General features: G+C 38.4%; 1 protein-coding gene across 8 annotated transcripts in view; it reads left to right on the top strand.

Annotated features, from left to right (window-relative positions):
• Positions 1-16,470, top strand: part of TTC39B (tetratricopeptide repeat domain 39B) — a 78,932-nt gene that overhangs the window by 48,812 nt on the left and 13,650 nt on the right. For all 8 annotated transcript variants that reach the window (XM_053931714.1, XM_053931715.1, XM_053931717.1 and 5 more), the window contains 7 exons: positions 6,794-6,898; positions 8,154-8,285; positions 10,071-10,147; positions 11,281-11,348; positions 13,305-13,369; positions 13,534-13,639; positions 14,999-15,064. In XM_053931714.1, coding sequence (XP_053787689.1) covers positions 6,794-6,898; positions 8,154-8,285; positions 10,071-10,147; positions 11,281-11,348; positions 13,305-13,369; positions 13,534-13,639; positions 14,999-15,064 — 619 coding nt within the window. The remainder of the gene's footprint in view (positions 1-6,793; positions 6,899-8,153; positions 8,286-10,070; positions 10,148-11,280; positions 11,349-13,304; positions 13,370-13,533; positions 13,640-14,998; positions 15,065-16,470) is intronic.

A 16,470-nucleotide genomic window follows, 5' to 3' on the forward strand; every position in this document is an offset into this window, starting at 1 on the left:
GGCTAAAGACTATATAAACTGCAACTTTTTGGGAAGACTTCGGTGCACCCCCACGGACAACGGCAAATCTATGTGGCTGGACCATTGAGGATCTCGTCTTGATGGTGGTAGCTATATTCCCCTTCCCCTCTTTTCTCTCTATTATTTATTTCCCTTTTCTGTCCCCACTATTGCATTTGCTGTTGGTACCTTAATAAAGGTGCATTTTGTTGTGATTAAACTGATGGTCACCTGCCATTTGCCTTTTTGTACTTTTGGGATCGGTTAACAAACCATCACGACACCCTGCACAAGCAGATCGTGACAAGACCACAGTTTGCTTTTGTTTGGAGCTGTGTCCACACTACCTGGAATTGACTGCCGGTCAGAAGGAAACACATCTTGCAGCTCTCCGTTGTTTCTCCTGGCTCTGGGCAGCTCCGGCGCATATTGGCACCATCTCTCTCTGGAGCTTGGGTTCGCCGCTTGCTCCCACGAGCTGCTGCCGCAGTGTGCCGGTCAGGGCTTGCCGGGTTCTGTCGCCCATGTGAGGGATGTTGGTAAAGAGCAAAGGAATGTCCAAATCACCCACGAGGGAAGCGGGAAGGTTTTAATGGCCGTGGAGAGCTGCGGTGGAGGGGCCGCGGACCCGTGCTTCCAGTGCCCATGTGGGGGAAATGGCGCCGAGACCGGGGAGGCACGGGGTTTTATCAGAGGTGGGGCGAGGGGAGCAGGAGTTCCTCCCCCCCCCCCCCCGCCCAATGGGGACAGGCGCCGTGGCAATGATGGGGACCACGGCACCCGATAGGGATGGGGAAGGGCGGACAGGGGGTGAACGGGGTCGCGGGATCGAGGTGACAGGCACCGAATGCTCCGGACGGGACGGGGAGTGGTTACAGGAGTGACAGGGGGAAGCTCCAATAGCAGGCAGCCTGAAGCGAGCCACCGAGGGGAGGGGGAAACACGGGGGTGCATGGGGGTACACAGAACTTGGCTGGTTAACATAGATCAGAACCCCTAATCTAAACCTAAACCTGGCATGCAACACCATCTTCCACAAACTGATGAAGACTGGAACAAGGTGAAGCTCTGGTACACCTGCAGTGTGTTAGTCATACCATTTTGTGAGAGAATACAGCAAAAGAAGTTTTTGAGAAAGGGAAGCAAATAATCCAATCCTTTTAAAAGCTGGTTTTGCTATAAAACAGAATAAGGTAAAGGGACCTACAGAGACATCCAGCTTTTAAGAATCAAATGTCAAGATGGACATTGTCAGGTCCCAGTGATTTTTAAGATAATAGTGATGTCTCCACCAACTAACAAGGAAGAGACACAAGACTTTTTAGGTGTTGTGGGATTGTGGAGAATGCGTATTCCAACTTGCATTCTGATTGTAAGCCCTCTCTATCAAGTGACCTGGAAGAAAAATGATTCCAAATAGCCCTCTGAGGAGCAACAAGCCATTGAACAAATCAAGTAGGAAACAGTTCATGCTGTAGCCCTCAGGCCAGTCTGAACAGGGGAGGAGGTAAAAAATTTGCTTTTTATTGCAGCTAGAGAGAATGGGCTTACCTGGAGCCTCTGGCAGAAAGCACCAAGGGAGTTTTGAGGCTGACCTCTAGGTTTTTGGAGCTGAGCTTAGAGAGGATCTGAAGTCCACTATACTCTAACTGAAAAGGAGGTACTGGCAGCTTTCAAAGATGATTGGTACTGACACACAGCTTCTGACATCACAGTTACCTGCATTGAGTTGGATGCTCAAAGGGACGGTCTCCTCTACACATCATGCAGTAGATGCAGTATGGAGTAAAGGAGTTGCATTGATCACATAAAGAGTTTGGATAGGAAACCCATGTCATCCAGTAAACTTAGAATTAATCATGGACTGTCTAGAAGGCAAAGATTTTTGGAATAGTGCCAGGCTTGTGCTGAATAAGCCCCACTGTATATTAAATTCCCAGAAACTGTGAAGCAATATGCCTTGTTTACTGATGAATCCTTCTGTCTTGTGGGAAAGCAGCTGTATGGACTCCCCTATGACAAGTCACAGAAATTGCTGGAGGAGAACATGAATTGAGTCAATATGCAGAGATGAAAGCCATCCAATTGGCCTTAGACATTGCTGAAGGAGAGAAATGGCCAATGCTTTTTTTTTTTTTTACCTCTGTACTGGTTCATGCGTGTTGGCCCTGTGGGGGTGGTGGCAGTAATGGAAGCAGAATAACTTGCAACCTAGAGGCAAACCCATCTGGGCTGCTAAGTTGTGGCAAAACATCACTGCCTTGTTGGAAAGGTGCCTTGATTTGAAAAGATAGGTGTCTGCTAAGGGAGGCAGGAGCCTCTCTTGAAATGGAAAATGTAAACCCCCTCCTTCTGAATTATTGTAATTTTGAAATTATAGGGCTCTCAGGCAAAGATATGGGAGTAGGAATAACAGTTCTTAACGAGGAAAACTAAAAAAACACAAAAATAAAAGGGCAGTAATATAAAACAACACTGATAGAGTCAGAATATGACCTGACACCCTGTTAGTCAGGGTGTTGGTAGCAGTCTGATTAAATGGTGGCTGCAGTCCTCCTGGAGTGACAGATGTATTTCTGTTGAAGCAGTGGTGCTGTAGAAGGGTGTAGGTTTCCTCTGAAGGTCCACTGGTGGTGTAGATGGGCCTGGTCTTCCTCTGGGAATACAGTGGGAAAAGGTTGTCTGTGGTGTTCCTAATCTCAGATTACATCCAAGTAGGAATGCTTGGCTCCTCCCCCTGGGCAGAGCATGTCACAATGGGATGATGTTATTTTTATCAGTCATGCAGTGACACTCAGTGGCCTATTAACAGAAGATATCTTCCTGGAGGGAAAGATGGGTCATGGAAGAGATAAAGAAAACTGCCACCTGGTTTTAACAAGTGGCCCAATTAACAGAAAATAACTGCCCCACTTTTAACAGATGGTAATGGAATACACACCGCCAGCCACATCTTGCATTTGCAACCTAAGACAAAAGGCTATTACCAAGGGTGAAGGACAAAGTCATAGGCTGCATGGATTCAACAAAATTTTTTTTGTGGAAGTTTTATGAACATTTAAGGAAGGTGTTCCACAGACTAGGGGAATAATGTCTGTCTATATCTATCAAAACAGATAAGTAGGGAAGGTGATGGGATATTGAGAAGCGTGACACTTGGTGTAACATAAAGGGTATGGAATAAGGGATGGATATATGTTAGTTTTGGCTACTGTAGAGTTAACTTTCTTCACAGTGGCTGGTATGGGGCTGTGCTTTGGATTTGTGCTGAACATAGGGTTGATAATATGGAGATGTTTCTGTTACTGCTGATCAGGGCTTACCCACTGCCAAGGCCTTTTCTGCTTTTCTTTTTTTCTAGTCACACTGGGATTGGGAAGAGACACAGCAGGGGCCAGTGACCCAAACTGGGCCGCATGATGTCATATGGTATATGTCTATACCATATGACATCATGCTCAGTATATAAAGTTGGGGAAGAAGGAGGAAGAGTGGACATTTGTAGTGATAGTGTTTGTCTTCTCAAGTCACTGTTACCTGTGATAGGGCCCCCTGCTATCCTGGAGATGGCTGAACACCTGCCTCCAGTGTTCAGCTCCGGAAAGCAGTGAATTAGTTCCTTGTTTTGCTTTGCTTGTGTGTGTGGCTTTTGCTTTCACTATTAAACAATCTTTATCTCATCCCATGAGTTTTCTAGCTTTTACCTTCCAGTTCTCTCCTGAACCTGCTGCTGGGGGAGTGAGTGAGCTGCTGCATGGGGCTTGACTGTCAGCTGGGGTTTAACCAGGTGTAACACCAGGTGTAAAATCCATAATAATATCGCTGAAGTAGTGTTAACTTAATCTGCTCTACGGTAAAGAATATGCTAATCTAATGTGTTAAAATGTATAAAGTTCCTGTCCATTCCAGGAAAACTATGTGGAGGTAGGAAAAAAAATAAGATAGAAGGAAAACAGCATGAGTCGGAAGGAGAATGTGAGTCAGCATTACTGACTGAACTGTTCATCAGACTGGTAACTTGCTGTAGAAATTGGTTTGTGATGTTTCGGGAGTAGAAGAGGAAATGTGCTTATTCTGACCCTCTGCATAGAAATGCCAGCAAAGATAACAAAGTTGCTTCCAAGTCGGTGACTTTCTTCTGACTATTCTGCTATCAGGTTATGAATCTGAGTTGAAACAAACCCTTCTGATTACGTTCTTCTGCTGTGGGATGTAGGAAAACAGTAGAAAATATACATGAAGAATAATGAAACAGGAATGAGGAATTCTCTGGTAGAGAATAGGATTCATTTACCAGAAATAAGAATTTGAGAAAACTAGCTAAATTTATTTCTGAAGTGGCAGAGTAACTTCATAAGCATGCTTGATGCAGGAAACAGTAAATACATTAACTTAAGGAATACTGTTTTCATTGTCTGTGGACTTTGGTCACATATAGGCAACATCAGGGGAACTAGTCTGTAATAGAGGGGAAAAAAACATGATAGCCAGGTGCTGGAGAGACATGCTGCTTACCCATTTAACTGGGAAAATATAGTTTTGTCATGATGCCAGATTGTGTAAGGACTCTAGTTTATGAGATCAGTTTGCAAATACTGATATATACTGTGGTAATGCTCAAGCTGGTGGTGTGATGGGATTTGGGAGCCTGATGAAACCATCCACACCTGCAGCTAAAATACTGTCATGTCCATGGGTGTGTTAAATGAAATAAAGAAAAGCTTTTCTGTCCAGGGGAAGTTCCAGCAGTTTCTGATTGCAGAGTAGGAAGTGTGCAGAAGTACAGAAAAGTATTTCTGTTCACTAAGATGAGGGTTAGTAAAGGAGTTGAAAATAAAACATTGCTCTTACACCTTGATCCTTCCTTTTGGAGAAGTGCTACAGTGGTGGATTACTGTAATATTATTTCTCTGCTGTTGCTTCTCACACAAGAAGAATACTCTTTTGGGACTGAACACCAGTACTTCAAAACTAAGTGTTTCAGGCAGTCATCAGTTGTTAAATTACCTGGAGTTACCAGTGGTCTGCCTTTCCTCAGATTGTTTTATGAACTGTGTGGTTATACATGTCTTGCTTGCCACTCTCTTCCCGCTCTCACTGTTCATATTCTCCATAGTCTGTGAAGCAGAAAATTGCCTCATACAGGATTTTTCTGTTCCCGTAGTTGACAGAGCTTTTGGCCCATCACAAAGTTAGTAACCATGCCTGCAAGGGGGAGAAGACCAAAAGGTCAATTTGTCCTCTGTAATTTTTAAGATTCCACACACCTTAGTACTGACCCTGGCATTTGTTTGAGAAGAGACCTGGAACAGGCCACTGCTTGAGGGCTAGTCATAAAATAATTGTAGTGTGCAAGTATGAAAAAATAAAAACTCATTCTTGGTGTATAGTAGATATGAACTTCAATTATTGATGTGGTGGTGGTGGTGTTTTTTTTTATTTTGCCACTAAAGACAACTAGTGCCAATTTGGTATTTAAAGGAAGGAAAAATTCCCTCCCCCACTCTATTCCCACCTGGTTTTTTTTACCTTCTTGAAAACATTTTGAAAGCAACTAAACCATTCTTCTAGCAGGAAAGGCAGAGCAAATGGAATGAGTAATCTAACTAGGCATGGACCAAGTGAAAGACTTCCATTAGATACAAATGTGAAAAGAAGATATAAAAGCATGGGAGCTGACAGAGGGTAGGGATGATGTGTTATTAAGGGACTAACACAGGTCCTTGCTTGTGTACTAGGAAAAAAAATCAGCCTTTAAATCTAGCTAAAAAAATACTTACTTGGAATGTTTTTGCTAGCAGATGGTATTCCTGGAATTAATAAAATTGAATGGTTTAGAAAAATTTCGTCTTTATGAGCAAAAATTTTGGTCTTTATAACCCTTTTTAACACTCTTCTTTGGAGGGCAAAAAAGCCCCCTGTCCAGTCATATTTTCATGTCCACCCCATTGTTTGTTCTGTGTGTACGTTACTGTTAGATTTAGAGCAGCTGTATTCCTCAGTTGTTCTCTTCTTAAATTTGTCCTTTAGAGTTCTTCACTTCTAGTCAATACTTAAATATTTATCTCATTGACATGATCTGTTGCTTACCACTGCTTAATCACACTTGGAGAAAGCCCATTATCTAGTTTAAACCTGTTGTTTTAAAGCTGTAGAGAGATTATCTTTTCCAGCTCCATCTGTGCACATTGATGGCTGTATAGCTTCTAGCTGTACATCACTACCATGATTGTCAGTTTGTCCCCAGTTTGGCTCACCGAGTAATTTGTGAGCGATCCTGAGTATTTCTGGCAGAACTGGCCAAAGAATGGGTTTGTTGAGATGGCTTCTGCTTAAGCAAGTGCAAATGCTTTTACTTGAAGTGAATTAGGACAAACAAAAGCTATTGGCATAGCTACAGGTTTCTGACAGGACTATTTGTAGTATACCTGTTTGCTGAATGAGTGTCTGTTTACTGAATGAAATATTATCTTGTGACCTCTTTCAAGATTCTGATATGAACACAAAGTCTGAAATGGCATTTGTACTGATGGGAAAGATTGAGAGCTTGGATATGATGATAAATTTTGAGAATTTCTCTGCTAAGATTAGGAGGACAAAGCTATAAACATCACTTATATAAGCAGAGGGTGCACCTGTGTAACAGATAAAGTGTTAAGCATATACTTTGGTTTTGAAAAGGTAAATTTTGAATACAAAATCACTACAAAAGACCTTCTGTGTTACATAAGGAAAGACAATTTTAATTTTTTTGTTTATATTTACAATTTGAATTAAGAATCTGTTTTTTTAGGGCATCCAAGATGGATCTCAAGTGTGCTCTGGAAGAATGTTCAATGGCACTGAATTTATTTCTAAACAATAAATTCTCTAAAGCGCTGGAACTACTTCGTCCATGGTGAGATTCTGTTATTTCCTAGAGTTGTTTTAAACAGACAGTATTTAGTACCTGAAGATTAATTAAAAACCTCTGAAGATTGTAGTTTTAATTTATTCTCTTTTGTCCAGAAGCATTTCTCCATATTTGTGGTTTTTTAAATTTATTTTTTGGGTCATTAAAACAATCTCAAAAACTGTTGATGAAGCACTGAATTGTTATGTTAGAGTTGATCACTCAAGCTGTCTTTCCTCACTTAGAGGGGAGAGGCTGGGGAGCAAGACTTTATTTAACGCATCTTTGATCAAATAATTTGTACAATGAAACTGCTTTTGACAATACAGAAAAGCTGGAACAAAGCTTCAGAATAGTATTTTTGTTATGTTTAATATTATGTTTGAGTCTGGTGTTTATCTTTAAGCTCATCTTTATAGTTCTGACTATTTTCCTTGTTCCCCTGTTGCCTTTCCTCCACAAGAAAACTATGGCAGTGCAGATACAGGGAATTAAAGAATATGGAGAAGTTCACAGGTGAAACCTGTCTTATCTGTGCCTTCATGGGGAGGCAGTCTGAGTGGCTGATATTAGGGACTGGGATCTGAATCCCATCCCTTCCATGACCATTTTTCTCTTGTCTATGTCTGAAAGGAGCACGTGGTATTGAGGGATGTGTTGACGAGAGGGATACATAGCCCATATTAATAGAGTGGAGTAATGTTCTTGCTCTGCAGTTTGGTGCTAGTAAGAATGGATTAAGAGTAATGTGTTGGTTGATGTTGTATTAACAAGTTCACAGACAGCTTTAAATGAAACATCAGAAGGATGCCACAGCTATCAAGTGTTTGCTTTTAGTGCTCTGGAGAGCTTAAGTGAGGAAGGTGGTAGGCCTTCTCTCTTAGAATTAGTTGTAGTTCAGCTCATTGGAAGATGATATTACTGTTGGAATACCAGGCTCATTCTCACTCCAAGGTCAGGGCAAATAAAACTCAGGAGACATTCTCTTTGATGTCTCACTCTGAAGTTTATTCTCCTTATCTATTACAAACTCAAAAGATGTGAGCTCTCTCTAACAAGTTGAGAAAGTGAGCTAAAATGGTGTCTATTCAAGGCTATTTAATTCCCAGTTATCCAACAAACAGTTACAGGTTATATTCTCAGATCTGTTACTTTACTGCTTATTCTGTCTTTTCACAAATTAATACAAGTGCCTCTGCATTTAATTTTCTATTGCAATGTAAAGTCTTGCTTAAATGCACAAGATTCATGTTTTCCATAGGTCCAAAGATAGTATGTACCACGCACTTGGATACAGCACTATTTTAGTTATGCAAGCTGCCATGACCTTTGAACAGCAGGATATACAAGTGGGAATTTCTGCAATGAAGGATGCTTTGCAAACTTGTCAAAGGTAAGCCCAAGCAAGCCCAACCGTTATGAGATACTAAATCCAAAAAGCATTCTTTGAGAAACACCCCAGTTCTCTGTATACTTTTAAAGCAGACTCTTGTCCGTGTGAGAGTGGTCTAAATTTGTAAAGGTGGAGTAAATCCCACTACACAATTATTACTGGTGAGGATATTTTTCTACATGGTATTTTGGCAACAACAGACTTGCCCTAGTGGATATTAATTGCCACTACAGTTAGTTAAATTGTTGTTTCACTGTGTATACCTACACATAAACTGACATTACACGATTGAACTCTCTGAGTCATTGACAGCTGTGACTTCTTGTTTTTCCAAAAGTTTAAAGGCCTGTATTTTGAATTTTCCCCTCTCAGCATGAAAACAATCTTCTTTAAAAAGTTGTTTCTAGAGGTTGAACCAATAGTCTAATACAATTAAGCTTCTACTAAGGTGTCTTCTGAAAACCAAATAAGTTTTTTTTATTGTTGTTACAAATGTGTTTAGCTTACCTTGAAATTAAAGATTTTAAGGGCAATTTCTGTTGCTTACATCAGAAATTATCTGGACTGAACATTTTGCTTCTGCTCTTTCTTTGAACAGCAAAAAAAAGCTGAAGTTTTAACAAATCTCTGACAAAAATAGAAATTATTTCTGCTTTGCAGGTGGTTCATCATACTGGTTAGACTATATTTTATCACAATGATCTCCCAAGAAATGACTGTCAGATATTAATTTAAACATTTATCATCATCTTAGCAATGGCAAAAAAAGAAAAGAAATGAGAAAACATTATCAGATGCTATCTGAAGGGGCCAGCAGTTTCTGCATCTTTTTCGGGTGTGCGATCAATTTGCAGTTTCATCTGAACTGTATTGTTTAGTGTGTCTGAAGATTAGATGTCCCTCTAGTCTAGACAGCTGCAGTACAGGATTTCATCTCAGCAGGATATAAACTTTAATTCATGAATACTCTGGTCTAGTCTGTTGCAAAACTCATAAAAATGCAAGAGAAAGGCAATTAAATGTTCAAAATCGAAGAATTACCATAGCTGCATGTACCTTAATCGACTCTTTTCTCGTTTGCATTATGTTAATGTGTAGTGTCATAATCTTGTTCTCAGGATCCCACAACTGACAATGTGTAGTGTAAACAAATTATAAGCTAATGCTTAGTATTTATAAGCCAGTGACTCCCTGGCTTACAGAGTGCATTCATTTTCTGAATGTAGAATTGTTTCTTTAGCTGCTTCATAAAGCTGAGTTGTTTGTAATTTTTTGTCAAAAATAATTTTTGGAATTAAAACATGTACAGTTGAGATCTCTTGGAAGTAAAGTGTGTGATTGTTTTGGCATTTTATCTGGCATAAACCACCATAAAATACTGAAGCATTTTTGTTGAAAACAGTGCTCCTTTTCATTTTTTCATTCTAATTCTGAGTGCAAGTTTAAGAAACAGAAAAAAGCAATTAATAAATCTTCAAAGTCCAGTTGAAGTGTCTTGCCCAGCATCAGAGACACCTCTTCAGCTGGTGCGTGGCAGTGGGGTTGCAGCTGTCATACATTTAACGTAGATGAATTGAAGTTGCAAGCATGCATTTAATGTTGGATAGGTTCTTTAGCCTAGAGGTATACAAGTCTTTAGACTACTGAAAGAATTGAAACAGTTGACAAATTATAATTTTGCTAAGAATCTCTGTAAATTTTGGTTGGAAACTATTAAGAATTCCAGTAATTAAGGTTTGTGTTGAAATGTATGGCTTTCTTTTCTTCCATGCACAACCTATGTAGATTCAGGAAAAGAAGCACAGTGGTGGAATCTTTGTCCAGTCTAGTTTCTAAACAGACAGTGGATCAGTTGAGTGAAGGTAAGTAGTTAAATAATACAGTTAAAATAAAAAAGTGAAAAAAGCTCAAAACTACCCCTATTAATGTATACAAATATGCTTAACTCTGTGATTTGACTAGTGTTTTACAGTAACAAACATACAAATGATGTTTATAATCTTTTCTAATTTGAATGCAAAGCTTCAGAGGAGAATTCAGCCTAATTTTTTTTTTGTCTCTGAGCATGCATGAATTAAGAAAGGAATGCTTTTCACAACACATTATAGGACTGAAGGGAAATTTCCTTTTTTTTGACTTAAGAGAGCTCTCAAAAGTTTAAGAACCATTGATACGGAGGAGTACATCCTTGTCATTAATTGCATTGGAATCTGAATATATTAATAAGTTTTGTGCTTGTCTGTTTTGCCTTAAGGTGTTTTGGGAAATGGTATCAGTACATTGTTCATGGCTCTGAAAATGCTGATCTCCTATTTCTGATTCAGGCAGAGTCAAGTATGCATTTTTTTCTAACCTGGCACAAGAATCCTCTTTAATACTTGGACACATCAAACTCACCACGTATGCACTGTACATATAGCAGCATTGTGCATGTGGCTGGTCTTGCAGCATGGGTGCAGAGCAATTTGTGTCATGTGTGTTAAATCAAATGTACTTTAGTGCTGCATGAAGACAGAAAGTCTGCCTGGGGCTTTCAGTTTGTTAAGCATGACTTGGTGAAAACCTGTTCATAATGTCTCAGTGGATGTAGGAAAAGCCTGAACCTCCGCGAGGGTTACTGTTAATTTAAGAAATTTCTTGTAAGACATGGAAGGAAGCCTGAAAGACTGAGTTGCTGTGGGCTGTTAAGGTTAGAATCAATGAGTACAGGAGACCATCTACCAGAAAGGATGTCAAGTAGCTTTTGCCATAGACTGACGTCAGCTCTGACAATGTTTTGTCTGAGAAGAAGGGAAATAGAAGAATTCTGTTGGTATTTGCGTGTTATAGCTATTACTCAGCAGTTATTGAAATGGCAACAGCAGAATTTTGCCTTTTTTTTTTTTCCTCTTTTTCTTTTCTTGTCTTGGCAGCATTTTGTTTGTTCCATTGACCCCAAGAAGACAGTGTTGACAATGACTTTGCTGATAGTAAATAACTTTTCTTTCTTATATAGAGGAAATGCATGCTGAAATCTGCTATGCTGAATGCTTATTACAGAAAGCAGCTCTCACCTTTGTTCAGGTAAAGTCAATTTCTCATTTGTGTGACAGTGTAATGGAAAGAAATTAGTACTTATAAAACATCATTCCAACAATAGATGTGATACTTAAAGCAAAACTTTCTGCTTGTGAATGTTATTTCATGGCAGTGATTGAAAGTATGGTAAACCTTATGCTGCTCAGCAAAGTTCTCTCTTTCTTTGTATGAATAACCAAAGATGATATTCAGATACCAAGGTATTACCCTAAGGTATAAACATACCATCTTTTAAACATACCTCTTGTGTTATACAAGATGGTATGTTTAAATGATTTTTATCACATTGGACAGTGTCCAGTGACTGTATAAAAATATTTTCAAGTATGGGGAAGTGTGTTGTTTGAAAGTGCAAGTAATTTTTTCATGAATGGGTAGAATGTTTTCCAGCTAACAAAACTTCAGCTGATACACACATGTAATTTCCAATTCAGTCTTGCTCTCTATGCACATGGTGTCAGGAATAATACAATAAAGAATGCTTATAAAATGGGCATGCTTAGTATTGCTGAGGTAACAATTCAGCTCACAGAAAGACCTCGTATTCTATACTTTGTGGTGCTAGCGATTTAGGTTGTGCTTCAGGGACTTCATGCTACAGAGTTTTCAAATTCAATTTGAAATTTGATTCCTGAAAACAGGAGTTGTTGGTCATAGGTTTTTAAGGTATGTGAACATTTAATGTTTATTTAATATATTTTAGATAGTATTTTCCAGTATAAATTATGAGAAAGAAGTGAGGCACATAGATACTAAGGTCAGATTAAGTTCCTTTGGCAAATGCTTATGAACTACTTGACTTGGCCAGAGGTGTCAGGAAATACTATTAATGGAATGCTAGTCTTTCCTGTAACTGGCTTGCTCCTTTACTAACCAACCAAGTGGAAGCAACCTTCTTTATTTTTATAGGGTGTGTGGGGTCTGTTTTAACCATGAAAAGAATTTTGAAACAGTTGTTAAAGGAGGTGAGTTAGGATTGTATAAAATAATAAAGAATCCCTTACATGTATATTTTCTCTGAAACATCACATCTGTATTGCTTTTGACTATAATACCCCACTCTACTGATTTCATCTTTGACTGGTCATGATTCAAATTACGATGATGATGATAACAAAAATGTAAACTCTCAGAGGGAAATAGAATTCTTGTACTGAAACACTTGCATTTGGGTGTTCAAACTTGCGGACAAGAGAGATGAAGTTTTTTGAAATGGTAATCTTCTTATGGAAGCCAGAATTTCCTTTGGTTGATTGTTCTGAGGCCTTTTTTTGTTGCTTTCTCATTTCCATGTTGTATATACTGTTCCTAAGTATTTAAATTTGTGTTTCTGAAATGCCAGCACATGTTCCCCTTTTCTGTGAATTCTAGGAGAATAAAATGAATCCTGCTGAACTGATGTCTTTTTTTCAGGAATTTAGTTTTGATGGCAAGTACATTGTGGCTTTGTTTTGGTTTTTCTAGAGGTTAGTAAGCACATAAATTGAGTAATGCAGGTAGTTACTTTTGATCAGCAATAGAATTTCATCTGTTCAGGGGATTCTTCAGTTCATCTTCTGCCGGTTTCTGTACGCTTTCTTGTGTATGCCAGAATTGCCATTTCCAAATATTTGAAAGAGTTCCTGCAGCGCCATCTGGTGGAGAGCTTTCTTGGTTCATTTATATACAACACAAATTTTGCTATAAGTAACACTTTGACTCTCTTTTTCACCTCTCTTTTCAGTTTTAAAATTTGTAATGTGCACCAAAGAAATGTTTCCCTGACAACTTAGAGCAAGTGTTAACGTCAGTCTTAGAGACACATCTAGTGACTGAAAAACAGTTGTAGTGTTTCCTATGACATTAATTTATAAATAAATGTAAATGTAGCTGGAGTATTTTTATGTATGTGTTTTGTGATATGAATGTACAGTACTTTACAGTTAGATCTTTTTCTTCCAGGACGAAAATATGATCAACTTTATCAAAGGTGGCCTGAAAATTAGAACAAGTTACCAAATATACAAGTAAGCTATTAGAAAACACTTGACTTCAACATTAATATAAACAGTTGGAGTGGCATTAATGCCCCCAAAATACAAATGAATATTTTTGTATCAATCATAGTCATCAGTCATAGTCATTTCTTTCTATGTTGTGCTTCCCCTTCTGTCTTTTTCTCCATCACAAGGGAATGTCATCAGGTGCTACAGGCAACTCAGGGGAACAAAAGCAAAAATGAAACGTACTACCAGTTTGAAGGAGGAGTAAAACTTGGAATTGGAGCATTCAACTTGGTATGACTTCTTCCACTACAGAAAGGCCATTGGGTTGTTCTGTAGGACTGTCTTTCTTTGCATATACGGTACTGTAACTGATTTAACATTTACACATTTGTAAAATAGAGATATAGGGTTTGGAGGTTTTATGCAATATGAAACCAGCAGCAACTTCTGGCATGCATGCTTTCTGGGATGTTTCTACTAGTTTATTCTGGATTGTTTCATTCTCTGGGAATAACTAATATATGTATTTCTGAAGTGAAAAAGTAGCTGCATCTACTGTAAAAATCCTGTGTATAGCAGGATTTTTAAAGATGCTTACGCTGTGGTTACAGAATGCCTGGAGTGACTGTTTAATTCTAACTCCCCCATATATCCCATTCTTTTGCTTCAGTGACATACTCTAGATTCACATGGATAATTATAGTTAGAAGAATGAACAGTAGTTTACTGCGTTTATGCAAAAGAAAATTGCCTTTTCTTTACAGTTTGCTACAGTTACCTTTTCACATCTGTCATGGCAATGGTGAAAGTTGATTTCTGCTAGTATGTTAATTTCTGTATCATTCTAGATTGGAGATGACCAATTTTAAGTATGGTCAGAAGAACTCAGGTCTATCTGCACCAAAGTTGAATATTAAAGCAGCTGTGTTCATAAGTGCTCTTACCCCTCCTATTCTTCATGGAGTCTTCTCAGTAGAAGGCTTAACAGAAAAAGTATCTGATGGGCAAAATGTATTAGGGTGAATGGAGCTTTATAAAAAACTGACCCTCAAGTTGGCCTGCTTATTAATGCTCATTGAAAAGTTGGTTATGGTGTTCGTACATTTTCTGTTGTGTAGGATGTGGAGGATGCAGTTACAGAGGGAACAAAAATGCCTATGAATAGAGGGCTAAAGGATGATACCAACAGCTAGTATTTCTAAAACCATTATGCTCACTGATCTGCTGATTCAGTGCTCTCACAAGAGGAACAAGTAGAGCCTCTGTGAGACTCCCAATAAAATGGAATAATGGTATAGGAAGATGGCAGTTGTAGATTGTAAGTAATAGTAAAATAGATAAGACTGTCATTCCAAAAGACCCGTAGTTTTCAAGCAGTTCTGACCAGCTGAAGATAGAAACATCTGTCATTATCTAAAGGAGCACATCTGGACTCTGTCTATTTTCATGCTGGATGGTCATCAGAATTCTGAGCATGCATGTTTACTTTCAAGTTCTTTCATGCTTTAATTTTTTACTTATGTGTAATAAGTTTACTTATGTGCATCTAACATAGTAGCTGGCCTTTTTGGTTCATGTTTATAGCAATGTAACTTTTTTTTTGAAGTGTCCATGTTTTTGATTATCTTTTTATTTTTAAATATATTTCAGATGCTGTCACTTTTACCAGGAAGGATCCTCCGACTTTTAGAATTTATTGGATTTTCTGGCAATAGGGTATTTGATTTGATACTTGCTTTTTCAAATTAATTTTTTCTCAGATAAAATACTGGATAGATTTAATGCCATATATTCCACACTAGAAGTATAATATCAACTGTTTATCAGTATTTTACAGTTGTTAAAATGATACAGGCATAAAAGCACATATGGTGATCCTACTCTTTAACATCCATGGGAAATTACCAGTTTATTTAAGACAAGATTTTGCCAGTGCAATTTCCTTTCCTTTTGCTAATCCTTATTTGGATCCATTTCTTTGGAAAAAAAAATCTGAATATCATGTGTCACCCTGGAATCTAGGTACATCTTTCTCTCATGGATGAGAAAAATATTTGTAATTTGTTTTTTAAGTATTTTACAGCTCTTTAAAACTTTTTTTTGATGCCCATAAGAAATGAAAAACCCAAACAAAACTCAAGCAAAAAAGTGTAATAAAGTAACCCACAGAACTGTACACAATTTGACTTCAAGTTATTACTGCTACAGTCACCATATAGTCTTATTACTGTTAGATTGTCAACAATATGGCTCTTCTGCTATAAAATTAGACTTCAATAGAGACCTGTTCATTCCGTTTCTTCCTCTGAAAAACCTGGTTCTTACTGAAGCTCTTCCAAAATACACATTTTTCTCTGACTAAAAAGGCAGTAAAGGCTGAGAGAAAAAGAACTATTTTGAAATATCATCACTTTTTTTTTTGTGTGGTGCTTGAATTGTCCTATAATTCATCAAGTTACTATGCAATAAAGCTGATATTTTAATATTTGTTTTGAGGCAAAATTATGTTTCTGGGGAGTCACTGCTTTTGATCAGGGAAGCTGTGAGTTCCAACACCCCTCTAACAGTCAAGCTGTTATGTAATGGGTCTAAACAGAAACATAAGTCTCATGTATTAAGATCTGTTTAAGGCTCCATGAATCTGGATCTGTCCTTAGACATTGATGTATCAGCAGAGATAATTGGTCAGAGCCTCAAAGTAGTGGCTGACTTGATGGAAGAGAATTGAGGATAACCAGGGTTTTCTGTGAAGGAAGACTCACACCAATAAGTAGCACTGGAACAGCTGGGAGAGTTTCCCACCGAACATAGGTTGAAGGATGTTATTCTGAAAGGCTTATAGTCGGAACATAATGGGGAAGGATTGTAGACCTGTGTGTCTGCATGGTTCATGTGGTGTTCCCATTTCACCAGAGCACTGAAATGCATGATTTTATTAGGAGTTAGATTAGTCTTCTCCTTCCTGAGTGCTGTTAGCTGTGACAGAAATGGTTTGGTAGAGGGTTGTGTTGGATTTGAGATAAGTACTGAATTATGAAATACTTACATCTGAAAGGAAAACTGAATTTTGGTTAGCCAGAAAAAATTGATAGTAACTCTGTATACTCATAGTTAATTCTGCA

The sequence above is a fragment of the Vidua chalybeata genome, chromosome Z, assembly GCF_026979565.1.
Source record: "Vidua chalybeata isolate OUT-0048 chromosome Z, bVidCha1 merged haplotype, whole genome shotgun sequence".
In the NCBI taxonomy this organism is placed as follows: domain Eukaryota; kingdom Metazoa; phylum Chordata; class Aves; order Passeriformes; family Viduidae; genus Vidua; species Vidua chalybeata.